The sequence below is a fragment of the Wyeomyia smithii genome, chromosome 3, assembly GCF_029784165.1.
Source record: "Wyeomyia smithii strain HCP4-BCI-WySm-NY-G18 chromosome 3, ASM2978416v1, whole genome shotgun sequence".
NCBI classification, from domain to species: domain Eukaryota; kingdom Metazoa; phylum Arthropoda; class Insecta; order Diptera; family Culicidae; genus Wyeomyia; species Wyeomyia smithii.
The window spans coordinates 201,546,693-201,562,854 of NC_073696.1; the positions used below are offsets into that span (position 1 = coordinate 201,546,693).

Consider the following 16,162-nt stretch of genomic DNA (forward strand, 5'->3'; position numbering starts at 1 on the left):
TCACTTTCTATTCACTTTCACTATTTAATTCTATCACTTTTCACTTTTCACTTGCAAATACGTATTTCGGCACTGACGAAGGCACTATGTCAGTGCCGAAATACGTATTTGCAAGTGAAAAGTGAAAAGTGATAGAATTAAATAGTGAAAGTGAATAAAAAGTGAAAAGTGTAGTGAAAATTTTACTATCAAGACGCTCGAACATAAGTGAACACTTTTATCAATTACCAAACGATTCAAAAGTGCGCAAAGAGTGAATACGATTTCGCGTGAAGCATAAGAACAACATACACACTTAATTCATCTCGGCAAACTTCCCAACAGCTGATCGAACTCAGCGAACTTTTTAACAAATATCAGCAATATATTTCGACGAACATTCAGCAAATATATCGATTTACCGTGAACCAGCAAGTAATAACATCTCGCCTGCCGAAGTTCATGCAAATTCTACCGAAAACTTGTAAAACAGTTCGCTGAATTTATCAGCTGTTGAGTTCTCGGCAATAAAATCTAAGTGTGTACCGCTGCTCACTGTCGGAAGTAAATTGTGTAGTGTGAGCACTTTTGAGCCCATTCTGGATTATGTTTGAAACATACCTGTTGAGGCACATTGCTTGTGCGGAGAGTACACACTTAGTTTCTTTTAACGAACTCAGCAATCTTTTTAACGAGTTCTCAACAGCTGAGCCATCAGCAATCTGTTCAGCAATTTATTTACTTGACGAGTGCTCGGTAATTTTTCATTCTCGCTGAAACGTCAAACATAGAAGATAGCTCAGTAAAAATTTACGAAGCGTTCATCAAAAATTGCTGCATGATTCGGTATTCACAAAGCTGACTATTCGTCACGAATTACCGAGCGTTCTGTAAATTTACAAAGCTGACGATTCGTCACAAATTACCGAGCATTCTGTAAACGTAAAGTTTTTTCATGGTTACGAGAGAAATATGAACCATTGTAAAAGTTGCAATGTAACTGTTGAATAATTTTAGGAAGGATTTTCGGATTGTTTAGGTCGATTATACTGGTATTCCCAGCACATTCGAGTAAAAACTTGATACGTTTAATGTTCTGATGAATACAGGCTTTTGGTTGCAGGCTTCTAGTAAACTTTTCTCCTGTGGTGGAAAAATTTCCATATGCTGACTGAAAATTTCCATATGCTGACTGAAAATTATTTCGTAAATTATTGCCAACAGTATAGTGAAAAACAACAAGAGTACAGTTAAACAATTGAAGAGTTTTCAGCAACACCTAGGAAGATGCTGACAGATCGTCAAATATTTACTGAACTTTATGAAAGTGCAGAACATACTTTAGTTTACAAAAAAGGTCAGTAATGTTTTTTGCTGAGCTCGTCAAGTGCCTTTTGCATAACGGTAATTCGGTAAAAACTGCAACCGAAATCAGTTATTTTTGAGAAAATTACAAAATGATCAGTATTTTTTCAAATTTACTGAACATGACGGTAATAAAAATTACTGAACAATTAAAACGAGAATAAGTGTGTATAATTCAGATGGATCAATGAATGAATCATAATCATTAGCCGATGACACGTTCGATTCCAAGCATATTAATGACTAAGCCGACGCAGATTCTCCGGTAACCCGCCTGTCGGAGGGATTGTGCATAATTTTAATAAAAAGCATTAAAAACATTCAAGTGTTTTCCGTTTGCATGGCATCGCTTGCGAAAAATTCAACAGGGATCATCGAGGTGGGTGTTGAAGAAGTATAAGAAGCCAGTTGTCGCCCTTCAGATCATTCCACGTAGCTACATAACCTTACTTTTTTGTCAGTTCACCTTGTTGACAGCTTGTTTACACGATGTTTAAATTTAGAGCGGAAAATCGAGATATTCTTGTTTTCGTCCCTAACGGATTGCTTTCAAGAACCATCTTTACCGGACTGTCGACATCCTTACGACATGTTCAGCCCATAGCAACCTGCCAGCGATGTAAACGATAGATGTCTTCCCAAACAGCTCCTGGAGGTCGTGGTTCGTTCGCTCTCTCCACGTTCCGCTCTCCATTTGCATTCCACTGAAGATGATACGCAACATAGCCATGTCCTCAAGCATAGCCCATGTCTCGTGGCCGTAGAGGACTATCGGTCTGATCAGTGTCCTGTAGATGGTCGACTTGGTGCAATTGCGAATTCTACTGGACCGTAGCATTCTTCAGAATCCAAAGTATCTTGAATTTGATCACCTCCAACTTGAACTCGAGCAGGGAGGTTAGCAGCGTTGTCTTCTCTTGAACCTCTTCCTTTCATGTACTTCGTCTTCGATACATTGATGACCAGTCCAATCCGTTTGGCTTAGGTCTTTAGTCCGATTTTCGTATCCGTCATCCCAGTGTCCCCACGAACTGCTTCGCAAATGATGATATTCGACGGCAGTGTTCTTGAGAGAATACCTTGTAGACGGCGTTCAGTAGAGCGATTGCCCGGTAATTGCAGCACTCCAGCTTATCGCTCTTTTTGTAGATGGGACACACCATGTTTTTCATCCACTCCTCCGGTACTAGTTCTTCCTCCCAAACATTGACAATTGTCAAACAGTAAAAAGAATTCGTGTAAATTTACGTTTGTTTACATGCACATAAAGGGAGCATCGAAAACCATGTAATATTATGTGTTGCATAATAATCACATGTAATGTAATATAATATATTGTAAATTTATATGAACATTTATTTTTACAGCGCGATTTCAAATACATCATAAATAGAAATTTCATGTACATATAATTTCACACGAAACATCGTTAAATTGCTTACATTTTCCAATTTCTACGAAACGTTGCCTCATTTTAATCTAGAGGTAACTGCCGGAGTTCAGATATTTATATTCAAACAAATAATGCAGATGCAGATATGTTTTTGTAATCGAAAATTTATTCACGTATTCAAATTGCAAATAAATGCCTTTTTCTTTTGCTTAGATACAGATTAAATTTGGTTAACATGTAACAACCTTAAATTAGGTTATTCAACGACATGATTTGAAATTGCTTTGATTATTTTGTTAACAATGCGTTGTTGTCGCCCAATTCTGACAGCTTGAGACTTTGATCCTTCGAATGATATTATTTTACAAAAATATTGTTGAATAAATTCCAAAAATTTCGAAATTGTTTTTTTATACATAAAATTATGCACGTAGTAAACGGCCAGTAGATCCATTAAGGCGCATTTGATTTGCGCTGTTCCTTCTGATAAACGCGTTTCTTCTGCATATACGTGATACATACTTGTATTGCCCATATCTGAAAAAGTCAAGTTTACATTAACCACTAATTACTCAAAACCATGCAAGTTATCCAATATTATGAGGGAAATACTTTACACACAAATAGGCAATAATAAACACACATACACAGTTAAACATACCCTAATATATGTATATATATAACTACCACAAGCGTGAAAAGTGTATTTGAATATTGCACCATGTGAATAATGTATAAGTATGCTACTTGCAGATCAATGTAACAGAACAATAGTTACCTATTTCAACCAACATAGGGCTTGGTGAATAAGTCACGATGCCTTCCAAGCGTGTTCCTAACTGCATACAAACTAAAATTAATATCAATAAATTTTTATTATTCATTATATTACCTCTTTGACACACAGGAGCTCACTCCATTCATCCCCAACAAGACTGCATAAAAATTGAAAGATTTGGATGTCCGTACACGCCTCTGTGAGGTGTAACTTTTTTGGTCGCGTTTTAGAAAAACTGATAATTTTTTGTCTCTTCATTAGAAAGTAGTTTTCTAGTGATTTTGCATCTATTCCAGTGCATTGTTCAAAATGGTAGTAAACCAGTTTACGACGACGTAAAACAGGAAAATCCATTATAAGAGTCGACATTTTTTTATTTTCATCTATGCGATTGCGAATGTAGGCTTGTGTTTCAATTAAAAAACTTGGGGTGAGTAAGTCCGGTTCATTTCGCAGTAGTTTTGATAAAACATCCGAAGCACAATCTTTCGTCGATTTTTCCCAATACTCCTTTACAGTGCCTGCTCTAATGTTACTTCTCCTTCTTGTTTGACCAGATGAAATGTGCGGAATATTAGGGTCTTTGAACCTGTTAAGATAGGTGTTACGGTTTATCATTTTATATTTTAAAGCGATATGACCGTTTCCTCCACCAAAACCATCATCGTCCTCAAAATCGAGACACGGGAATTTGGTGAAAATCATTTTTGCTACGGATTCCATTGTTTTGGCTGCAATCTGAGTGTCAATCATTCTCAATTGATCAACAACAACATTCACGAGATCGTTCAAGTCCGTTTTCGAGAATCGAATACTACATGGCACGGCCACTTTGGGATTATTATCCTTGAACGCTTGCAGATTGTTCAGGCGTTGAATAACTTTATCACTCACTTTATCCCAATTGATTACAAAGCACCTAAACTTCATTTCTATTGAAGCATGCTTCTTGTGACTTTTTTTTAAAACAATTTTATTCGTTGGTTCATCTGGATTTATATTCGGCGAAATGTTCTCCTCATTTAGACCTACCGCAAAAATCGTTTCATCATATATTTCTGTTACACTAATATCATTTACATTTTCAGATATAACATCTAGTGCCGTATCAGTAGAAATTTCGCAATCAGAATGAGTTGAAGCTGTCGGAATTTCGACTCGCTTCGCATTTCTCGTTTCCGTAAAAGATGTCTCCAGATATAAACTTGTTTGATTCTCGTCGCAAAATTTTTCAAGTTGAACAGTCTCATTTTGCGTCATAGCTGAAAATGAAAAGAAGCTGTTTATGAACCATAAATTCTTATACAAAATATAACAGGTATAAAAACGGCGATGAATACTCTTAGTATTAAAAACAACATTGAAAATGTGACAAAAGTAATACATCAAAATTCTATAACAAATTTGTAAAATGACCCAATTCAAAGAAAACAAATCACTGTCATTATAAATTTAATACGTTTACATCGAAAGATTCATTAATTTTGTTTGATACCTTGAGACGTCCTAATTCCGTGCGGCTCCTTATTCCGTGTACTTCGTATCAAAATGTAAAAAATTCAAATACTGGAAAATTTCAAAATGTATGTTTGATGATGACTTTCTGTATTGAGTAAAATATTTTTCCGAAATTTATACATAGGGTTTTTTTCACATTGATACGAAATGCACGGGATAAGGAACCGCAAGGAATTATGACGCCTCACAATTTGTAAATATTTGTAGTTTTGCATAAACTGAAAATAAATAATATTGGAAACATTGAGCGATAAAAGACCATATTCTGGTGCTGTAAAATGGTATTCTCTAACTGGCACCAATGGGCTAGCATGAAACAAAATAATTTCACCTGAATCACATTTGCATAGATGCTCTTGAACAGTTTTATGTTTCACAAACACATGCATTTTGCTAGGTAAAAAATAAACAAACCTCTTTTTCAAGAAATGCGATTGATTGTTCAAACCGCATACTCTGTAATTGTAAAACGGCAGTAGTCCTAATTTCACTTTAACACGGTTTTGGTTCTAATTTTCTCAGCAATATGTAGATAAAATATGCATGATTTTTTTCTAAATTGGTTGTCAACTGATTTTGTGGTTAAACAATAAACGCTACGATTTTCCAAATTACACTAGCAAGCTGGTTTAGTTCAGATTCGAAGGCGAAGAGCAAAACAGCTTGATATTAGTTCTTATGATTTTTTCATTATTGGCTTTAGTTCAAATGTAATCAACTTGTGCTTATAAACATGCTCACCATGGTATTGAAAACGTCGTCGTGAACAGGGATGCCAGGTTATTTTTTCCAATAACTTTACTTCTCTTCCAACCCAAGATGGCTCGTTAAAACCAGAGTCTATGCGTGTATAGAGTCCCGCAAAGAGAAAATCTATCGTTTCGGCAACACAGTTTTTGTGCCGTTTGTTGCCAAGAACTATACAGTTCTGTTTTTCATCATGCATAAGCGAATATCATTTTTTTAAATTCTTCACAAGGTACACAGTTTTGAAAGATTAAACCGGTGATGTTTTGTTAAATTTAAGTGAATCAGTGTACAGGTTCAATGTTGGAATAAAATGTGTAAGTAAAACTTCGGAATTACAACACTTTTCATCCACTCCTAACATTATCACCTTGTTTATTTACATTGCTCGATTGGTACCCTCGTTTGACACTGATTTGGTTCCTTTGGTTTCATCTTTTCGGGACTCTTATTATAAACATAGACTCTGCTCAGAGAGAGAGAGATAAGCGATGGAAAAAACCGCTAATTTGGCAACTAGGTTTAACATGCCAGAGGTGCCGGATTTCGTTTCAAAGCGCAATGTTGACTAACTTTTTCCAGAGTCAATGTTTATATAGAGTCGCGCGAAGAGAAAATCTATCGTTTCGGCAACACAGTTTTTGTGCCGTTTGTTGCCAAGAACTATACAGTTCTGTTTTTCACCATGCATAAGCGGATATCGTTTTTTGAAATTCTTCACAAGGTACACAGTTTTGAAAGATTACACCGGTGATGTTTTGTTTAATTTAAGGGAACCAGTGTACAGGTTTAATGTTGGATTAAAATGTCAAAATTGGAATAAAAATTATCTGGCAGTGTCATTCCAATTGAGCAAACAACCTATTAAACACGTGTGGGGAAAAGAGAAAGGATGTTCAGTGTTACCAGTGTTACCAGCGTTACTTTGGATGACACGGCGGCATTCTAGTTATATATAGGCACTCTAGTATAACTGATTGTGACGGTGGAAGTCCTGGGGTGATGTTGCGCATTTCGTTTCGAGTAACTCGAACAAAACTAAATGATCGCTGGTGGGCGTTACGTTTCGTTTTTCTTGTTTTTTTTTCGATTTTGCGGGTTAGATGAGCCGAAAGACAAATGACAATAACAGCTCCTTTTGAGCTTAAAGCAAAACTGGCAGTATGTGACGTACTCGAAAATAGTGAAAATCGCTCGAATCGAGCTGCGCAATGCCACCTCTGGGGAATAATAAAGTGCATCATAAAAACCGTAAAAGTGTTAAATTTTATGTTTATGTTAGATTTTATATACTTTCAACATATTTGATTTTTGTTTTGTTTACCAAACAAAAGGTTTGTGAGCCACCAGTTAAAAATCACTGTGATAAAGCGATTTTGGAGCATTCCCAATTCAATGTTTAGCGAAAACGTGTAAAAATGAATATATCCTTTATTGTTCCTGATTGCAATACCTTTCAATGTGTAACCTTTCTTGTTCGTTTGGCTCGGATTTTGACATGTTCGTTTGGCTCACGATATTCTCTTCGCATATCTCTTCCTCTGAGTATTGCTAGTTGTCCCTGTCCCTGTCCCGTTAAATTATGCGTCACTTGAAAATTTGTTTCCATCTGCTGGTTTCTGAAGATCTACGACGCGACTCAAAATCACGTATTGTTAAAATATTTTTTCTTACAAGCACGGACATATTTTAAACACTAAACTGTTCATAAGATATATACAGTTACAACAGCATACAGTATATACAACAACATATACGAGGGATGCGTTTGAAATTTGTATGGGATCGCGTAAAAAGACTATTTTAAACTAGAAGCAAAGGTAACTTGTAGTCAGAACAGGAGGGTTTGTGTTGCTACTCACAAAAAAATAACAAACTTTAGTATACCTCAGCTTCAGAGTTTGCTTGGGAAAAAGGCAATTTGAGTAACTTTCGTTTGTCGTGCGCGTGACTGAAAGACAAGCAAACTATATATATTCCGATTGCAAATTTAACAAGGAAAACCGTCTTCAGATGTTTGAACCTCGTTTCAATATGATTGTGGTCAATCTAAAGACCAAAATTCAACATAGTAAATTTTCAGTTTACAACAAAAATTGATTTTTTTTTGGAAACAGATATATGATTACCTTTGGTCTTAAACGGAAAACGTGATTGAAATGAATTCGAACTTGTACTGTTTTTGTTTTGGAGTAATTAAGAAAAGCGACCCGCGTAGAAAAACGTGTAAAAAATTTTTTACTGTAGTTGCAAACATTGTTTAAAATAAATGGCATCTCTGCTCACTATAATTCAGTCCGCAGGTCTATACATATAGTGTCTATAATAGAAAACTGTCATTCTGAGACCTGAGTGGAAACCAAAAAGCAATAATATTATCAACAACTTTTGTGTCAAAGTCAGGTAATGTTCGTTATCAATATTAGTTTGGTTGGCGGATTCCTCCTTAAAGTAAAATGATATTCACATACAGCATTGTAAAATACGTGAATTGATTGAACTAATCCTAAACCTTCATTTTAACGCAAAACTAGAAGACAACACAACACTCGAAACAATAAGGAAACCTGTGACCGATATATGAACATACCTTTTGGAGACATACAGCTCGGATTTGGCTGTTTTTCGGACGGAAAGCTTGGAGTCCAGAATTCATCCCTTGAGAGTAGCATTAGCATAGTGTTTTGGAATACAAGTAACGCTAATTCAGTTGTAATTCGGCATCCATCTGATTCTGTGACGATTAAATCGACTTTTTTCCGAAAGCAATTGTTCCTGGGAAAAATAACAATATTTAGAAAATTAATTTCCACTAATAGTACGGTATTCACATAGCGCTTTTTTACAAATATCCTGTTGTAAACTGAGTATCTTTCATTGCACGTCAATGGAGTTGATAATTTTACGATACAGTATTTGTGTACGAGCGCTGCATTAGTACCGCTAAAGTTTCTATAACTTACCTTGCTCAAGTAAACTTAAAACATCTGGTAACGCTGGAATAGCCAATCGGATATTGCGTGATGAATCGCATATTTTAAAAATAGTGTATTCCATGATGATTCTAACCATCAGCAATAACTTTTTCCTTAAACTATAGGTAATGCGTGTTTTATAAAAAGATATTGTTCGTTTTCGCGGAGAACCGTGATAGGCGTGCTATCTATAAAATCATCAACGTTTTTAATAATTGTTTCATAGTGACAATTATCCAAAATTTGTAGAAGTCCTTTTTCATGGATATCAACAGCAACAAGTTTTTCACCGTATACAATTAGATGCTTCAATGAGTGTGTATATACTAAAAGCTTAATTTTCAGTACGAATACCTTTTCTCCGTATTCATCCTGATTTAAAAATATGTAACTGTCCTTTGCATATGTATGACCACGGAAAACTCCCACTTCAGCGTATAAAGCATCACACTGGTTCAGGCCAAACTTTTGTATCTCGCACTGAATTTCTTTCGGGAGATCGGTGAAACTTTCCACATATTTTTCTACTCGAAAGTCGACCATGAATCTGTCATTATTCATATTCAACAATCCTTGGAAAAACTGATGCTGTTCACTGCAGAACTTTGTAACATTTTTGAAATTTAACGTGCTTCTTAACAAAGTTTCCTTTCACAGAATAACGTGCAATACGAAGTGAGTGGACCTAACCAAGAGATGAAACGTGGGTAATGTTTGGTGTAGTGATGCTTCGGACGTAAGGGAGTAACGAATTCTTTTTCCCGAAATTCTAAATATTCATCAATATGCAAGGTCAACAAAGAAATATGTACTTTGCTAATAACTGGTGATGTAACTATATCTACGATTTTTTTTATAAGCAATAGCATCAACATAAGTGGTTCGTTGTAATCCCCACATTTAGCTATGAATATAAATGGCAGAACTTGAACGAGGTGCCATATATCACAAGCTTTTGCCTTGATATTTTGAGCCTTCCTTGTAAAATCGAGTACTATTTGTGTGTTTACCTTCAATGTTTGACACACGCTGTTAATCCGTGCCTGTAGATAGGTTTTGGTTACTATTCCCACTTTTATCAGTTTTTTAAATATTAGAAATAGGTCATAGTTCACCCATCCTTCAAACAAATCATGAGCCATGCAAGGCGCTGCACCGAAATCGAATATGTTGAAATATTTAAGTTCATTGAAAATGCAATTTTGTTTAACTCCACGATAAGGAATTGCCGAAGGGTTTTGAAGTATCACTTGAAGATCTGCGTTGTGACTTTCTGGTGTCCTTAGTTCGGCTTTATACAAAAAATCACCTTTGAATTGTTCGTTGTGTATATAACAGGATCTACAGAAGTAAGCACTTCTTGAAAAGTTCTCCGTCAATCCGGCGATTTGATGAGCACCCAAGTTGTCGTTCAATGTTGTGAAAATCGATCCCAATATGTTCTCTTCTGTATTGCTTCTATGTAATGTTATTCCATCCATTTCTAAAATTTTCAAGTCTTCCACCAGTCTTCGAAAAACTCGATTAGGTCCAAAATATGCTAAATCTTTCGTTTTGCACAAAAGTACCAGATGCACGTTGTCTGTTAGGTTCCGCAAATGCGGTTCCAGATTACCAAGTACCATATACACACACAGTAGCTTATGGCGAGAGGTTGCATTACCGATAGCATTAACAACGACTTCCGTAGCGTCTTCATTCCATCTGTGTAGTCTGTCATATGTTCAGGGACAGTACGTCTTTCTCCGAACAATGCGTTATATGCACAATCATCATTTAAAAGTGTATGTAATGTTTCTAATATAGGAACGTAGTAATAGAAACTCTCTTTGTGATAATTGTCAACTTCCAAGCAAATTTTTTCTGGGGAAACGAATAAGAATTGTTCCTTAAAATATTTTTTTCTTGTATAAGAAGAACGAAACACTCCATTTTTTCCAAACATTTCAGCAAAAACACTTTCACTAGATATCAATTCCCTCAAAATACGATCCGGGAAGCTTAGTTCTTTGCTAATAACAGATAATTTCTGTTTGAATATCTCTTTGTGTAGTGCTAGCGCTTCAGCCAGAGTTTCAACTACTCGTTGTATGGCTGTATCCGTAACATGACATTTCGAGAGAAGATTCAAAAACAAACTTCCAAATAATTTTTGATATCTGCAAATCAATGTTGCTGTTGTATCTTCTTGTGGAACCTTTGGTACTGGTAACGAAGTAAAATTATAAGGTACAGGTACAGAAGGTACAGATGTTGGGATGATTGGCACGTATCTTGTTTGGTTCCTAATTTAACTCTATGGAAATACATTAAGTGAATCCTTAAGCTGTTCGGAGTTGAAAAAGGTTTGCTGGTGCGGCAACTGTATGGGCAAAATACCCTCTGGCCTGCAGCAATATGCGCTGATGCGTGTTTACGTATTGATCGATGGTTTCCATCGGAAAAATTACAAGCAGGAACGGAGCACTGAAACGAACGGGTTTCCTCAAGCCGAAAATGGCGCTGCCTCAGGTGCTTTTTATATGCAACATAGGAAGAAAATTGAACTTCACAGTTTCGTGAGGCACATTTGAATTTTTTTGAATTTTTGTGTATACGTATATGAAACAAAAAAGTTTCAGCACAAGAAAAATAAATTGTACAATGTTCACAATATAACATGTTAACACTAGTATTTTAATTTTTTTCCGTTACCGATTGAATTTTTACTTCCACCTTTGAACGACCTACACAGAATGAGCTCACTAGCACACGATTTTCAGCAAGCTATTTCGTCTCTTCCTTGATTTAAATTTACAGTGTCGATGTAAATTCACATGAATGAACACGTCATATTCGTACATGCATGGACGATGAACTTTACAGATGCTTCGTAAGTTTACATCACTTACCGTGTAAAATTATATGTTTCGAAATGATCCTGTTATGTGCATCAATTACGATGTAAAATTGTGTATGTAATTCACTTTATGTGCTTGATTCCTTTGTATGTTTTCAATTAATGTCAGTTTTAAGTTTCATTTTTTGGAACTGTGAATAAATCAGTGCACAGCACCAGTTAGTGTTTCTCCACCGTATCAGCTCGCTGGAAAGTGGGTCCATTCCAGCAGCTTTATTGTTTTTCAGATTAATCTTATTATTAACGATATATTTTTGATGAAAATAGAGGTGTCTAGCCCCTAGCACATTTTCTGTGTTTCATTCGTTTTGAATGTTAAACAGCTTCCTTATGGAGAGGTATGCTTGGAAGTCGTTTTCTGGCCCCAAAAGTAATTTTTCAACTTGTATTTCATGTCGTTGATAAACCTCTGATAAGTGTAAAATAAAATTTGGTTATCCCCTAAAACGATGCGAGAGTCAAACATCAAATTGAATTGTTTTGATTCCTTAATATTTTTGCAGTACGAAATAATAATCATAATGTAATAACTAAAACAACGAAACCATTACGACATTATCAATGCCTGTTTGTTGGTTGTAACGTTTGTGCCGAATGAACAGAATGCTAAAACCGGAATCGGGGAAAGGTAGTACCTGGGTTTTGTGTGTTTTTTTTTCAAAGGCAGCTTTTAAATTCTATGATCATTTTCAATGGTTTTTTTTTTAAACTACTACGTGAATATCTGCCACGGAATTTTCAAGATGGCTCCCATCCAAATGAAACAAATTTTATGCTACCTTTCGGTCGAGTATGCGTGCCATTCGTTTCGAGTAAGGTTTAAATTTAGCTCCGTAGTGGAATTTGCACTCAAAGTGCAAGCCGAGGAATGTCGTCCGTCTGAGCTCATTGTGTGGTCAGCGCTGAAATCGGGTACAAACATTCGAGAGAGAGAGAGAGAGTAGTCGGTTGCATAATTATTATCTGACGGTTTATTACGGCGAGATAACGTGTTGGGATTGACGTTGGTAACCATCACTATTCAAGAGTAAGGGTACTAATGCCGCTTGTAGGGAAATGAATTGAAATACAGTTCGGATCTATTTTTAAGATCCTGCGCGCGTTGATGCGCATGCACAGAACTGTATTAAATATGGCGTCATCTTTGACGTCTCATCGGGACATGCGCGTGTTTGATTAAAAGATGCTTAGCAGCGTGGTTGACATAAACGCAAAGAAGAACAGGCTTGACAGCGTGTTCTTGGCCATGTTTTGTCCGTCATGACTAAGTGGACTTTCTTCCGCGGCTAATTGGATTCGCTTGGAATCAGCAAAACCAATCATCGTCTAATTTTATAAAACGGTTTATTGGTATTATCGGCTTCTGTCGTCGAATGGCAGCCGACGAAGACATCGCCTGGCGGGGGTGGATGTGATACACGAACGAAAGATTTTCGTCGGCAAGGGTCAGCAGAAAAAAAAAAGAAGAACGAAAAGAATGTGCCGGCTGGCCCCACGAGATCGGCACGGAGTTTCATTCATGACATAAGTACACTATCCGGCACACTGTTGGAAGAGCCGGGATGCAGTAAAAACCGCACATCGTTCTGCTTTCCCATGGCCAAGGGAGAAACACTAAGTGGCTAAGTCGATTATTTCGTTTGATAGGAAATTGGAAACCGTCGGCAGTGTGTATTGGCGCAGAAAGCATCGAAAAACAGGTTCTACCAATAATAGTGAGAAGCGATAGTTTGTTTATGCTAGCTGGAGAATGATCGGTGTGATATCGTATGGAAACAGGAAACGTGGTTGCAGTTGCTTCACTAGTAAAAAGCGAGTTCCCAGCGGCGGTAATGTAGGTAAACGTGCCAGAAAAACACGGCACGCACGAAATCGTGCAGCGGCGATATCGAATATTAAAACCGGTGCTGACCGTGAGAGAGCAGCACTAGCGCTGATCGACTGTGGCAGCGAAAAGCATACAGTGGCGAAAATGGTACGAGCGAAATCGGCGAAAACGAAACGCCACCGAACAACGAGACCAACAACTGGCAGCCGCAGCTCAGTGTCAGTGACAGCAGCAAGCAAAAAACAAGAACAAGTACGACGACGATCGACAAGTTCGGCAAGCTTGGCCGATGGTGGTGCTTGTGGTAAAATGTGCGAAAATAATCCCGTTCCATCTGGAGGAGGAGGACCAGGTTCGGGCAGAAAACGAGGTCATCAGCATCATCCCAGATTCGGGGGCAGCCGGAAATCCAATGTACCAGCGGAGGACGTGATTGCAGCTCTTCGAGGTGCCTTTGACAGTGGAGCAGTGCTATTTGCAACGGGTGTAACCGGAGTCGGATCTAGAGGAGAGGAAAGAGGAAGTATTAGCAGCAGTTCGTCATCGTCGTCACTGTTGATTAGTGCGGTAAACACAGACATAATCATCTGTAGCGACGAAAATGCTAATCCGTTACAAAATGTCATCCGAGCGGGGGCGAACGGGGACAAAGAGAAACAACAAACACCAATGCTAATCGATGCTGATAATGACGACGAAATGGTAAATAGCAACTGGGATGATGATCTTGTAAATAATAATAGCAGTAACAGCAACCTGGGCCAGGATCTCAATGCGGAAGAGGAACAATTTCGAGATCCCATCGACAGTATAGCGGAGGGTGACGAATTGTTGACGGAGCCAAGTGATGAATTGACTGCTCAACACGAGCAACAACAATTGCAACAAAGCAACAGCAATAGTTTAGTTAGTAGCGACCTAAGCAATAGCACCACCAGCAATGTAATAGTTATAGACGACGATGAAGACGGAGGTGGAAGTGCTGCTAGTGGGGAACCGCTGGTAATCAAACTGGATGAAGTGAGCAGCGGTCAGGAGCTAGTCAAGCAAATAAGCAAAAAGTTGAAACGTAGTAAAAAAAGTCCGTCCTCGGATGATTCCAGCAACGCCAGTGTTGGCCGGAAAAAGTCCAGTAGCAGTAGTAAAAAATCTTCCAAAAATTCCGACGGAACTGTCGGCAGTAGTAATAGCACCGGAAAGCAGCGGAAAAAGATTCGTACAACGGGAACGGCGGCTGATGGGTCAAAGCAGGTACAACGGGAGCGGGCATCCGGCGATGGTGCACCTTGTGACGGTGGCGGCGATAGCGGCCTGGGTGATGACAACGATCCGGACGCAGCCGAGTGGGCCAAACTGCGCTGCACCAGCGAGCGAACGGAGGTCATCGCCGAACGGGAACACCGGAGGCAGAAACGATGCGCCGACTATCCAGGCCTGGCTTTTGGACGGTCCATCTTCAGCTCGGACACTATGATGAAGTTCAACATTATCCGGAACGAGCTGCACAACATCATGAAGACACAGCTGAAACGGGTAATTACCATTTTATTTCACTGTTAGATTATCTCACTATATTTATGGCTCCAAGAAAGCTAAGTTTTCGTGCGCAACTGAAATAATTTTGCAAGGGTAACTTTATCAGTTGGCATAGAAAACCGAATCGGTGCACGAACCTAATTCGGTTTGGCATCGCTAGAGCGTGAGCAGAATGTTTTATTTTTAGCGAGAGGAAATTTTCCAAAAAAATGCTTTTCCTCGCAATCGCCAGATCACGGCAGAACGGTACATTTTCAACCCACACCCAAAACCCACCCGAAAACAGTGAAGAAAAAAGCGAAGATCGGTGTGCACTGAACTGATCGCCCCAGAAAAGAAGCGAAACCAAAAAAAAACAGCCAAGACGGTTGAGGTATGAGTGCACGCTCAATTTTACCCACCTAGCGACGACGCGATTCGAATCGGGCCGGATGGATTGCTCTGTGCGCCATGAATCGGTTTGTTTATTCGTGAAAATTCCCCGTCCCCCCAGTGTGTGATCGTGAGATGCTGTCCAACAACAAAGACCTAGATATTTGCTCCTCTACGTTGACAGACTTTGGTTGTGCTTTGTGTGACCGTGGCATGCTTTCTTGCCCGGTCGGTGAAGTGCGTACCCTTTCACTAGACTGATGCGTAATCGGATTTTTTTTTTCACTATGGTGGGTGGTAATGAAAAGCATTTTTCTTCAATCACATAAAAACTATTAGACGCTGTACGATTTGCGGTGCAGCTGGGTAAAACCAAGGGTAGCCGAACGACGATGGGGGAAGGTTGTGTAATTTATGTTTTTCTTTTCTTTGCAGTTTTTATTTCGATGGTTGTTCGCTGGTTGTCTGCCTCGAGACAATCACTCAGTCTTATCGCTAGAAATAGAAATATCAAATTCGAAATTGATTCATTGAGGTGGGGTTCGTCGAGAGAAGCGAAGCAAAAAGAAAAAGAACCGTAAGGAGCATGAAAAACTGCACGGAATTGTCCCAGTATTATTGGCAAGTAATATCTCGAGCCGAGACTGAGCTTTTGTTTACGGAGAAATGATTGCATCGTGCAAGCATGTACATATGTAGCTACGCGTGAAAAATGCGCTACTAATTGGCTTATGAGATCATCGACAAGTTGTGCTTGCATGCGGAGACGCTG

The 16,162-nt window shown here is 38.3% G+C and overlaps 2 protein-coding genes across 29 annotated transcripts in view; one reads left to right on the forward strand and one right to left on the reverse strand.

The window, feature by feature from the left end:
* The window catches only part of LOC129730045 (tropomyosin-2), a 131,985-nt gene that overhangs the window by 22,225 nt on the left and 93,598 nt on the right, over positions 1-16,162 (forward strand). For 20 of the 28 annotated variants that reach the window (XM_055689043.1, XM_055689035.1, XM_055689039.1 and 17 more), the window contains exon 1: positions 12,980-15,015. The exons of the other annotated variants lie outside the window; for them this stretch is intronic. In XM_055689043.1, coding sequence (XP_055545018.1) covers positions 13,405-15,015 — 1,611 coding nt within the window. In that variant the 5' untranslated portion in view covers positions 12,980-13,404. Of the gene's footprint in view, positions 1-12,979; positions 15,016-16,162 lie in introns of those variants that run through there. 28 annotated transcript variants of the gene reach the window in all.
* LOC129730049 (uncharacterized) lies at positions 2,938-9,172 on the reverse strand. Its single transcript, XM_055689062.1, has 5 exons — positions 8,744-9,172; positions 8,371-8,555; positions 3,630-4,777; positions 3,516-3,576; positions 2,938-3,274 (listed from the first exon to the last, which is right to left on the reverse strand). The coding sequence occupies exons 2-5, from the start codon at positions 8,456-8,458 to the stop codon at positions 2,994-2,996; spliced, it is 1,578 nt and encodes a 525-aa protein (XP_055545037.1). The 5' UTR covers positions 8,459-8,555; positions 8,744-9,172; the 3' UTR covers positions 2,938-2,993.

What these genes read in the sequence shown, in the direction of transcription:
- LOC129730049 (XM_055689062.1), bottom strand. Translation starts at nt 8,458, where the DNA reads ATGCTAATGCTACTCTCAAGGGATGAATTCTGGACTCCAAGCTTTCCG. An exon ending in AGCTCCTGTGTGTCAAAGAG is followed by an intron (nt 3,577 to 3,629) that starts GTAATATAATGA and finishes GTTTGTATGCAG; the next exon opens with TTAGGAACACGCTTGGAAGG. An exon ending in CCCTATGTTGGTTGAAATAG is followed by an intron (nt 3,275 to 3,515) that starts GTAACTATTGTT and finishes TGACTTTTTCAG; the next exon opens with ATATGGGCAATACAAGTATG.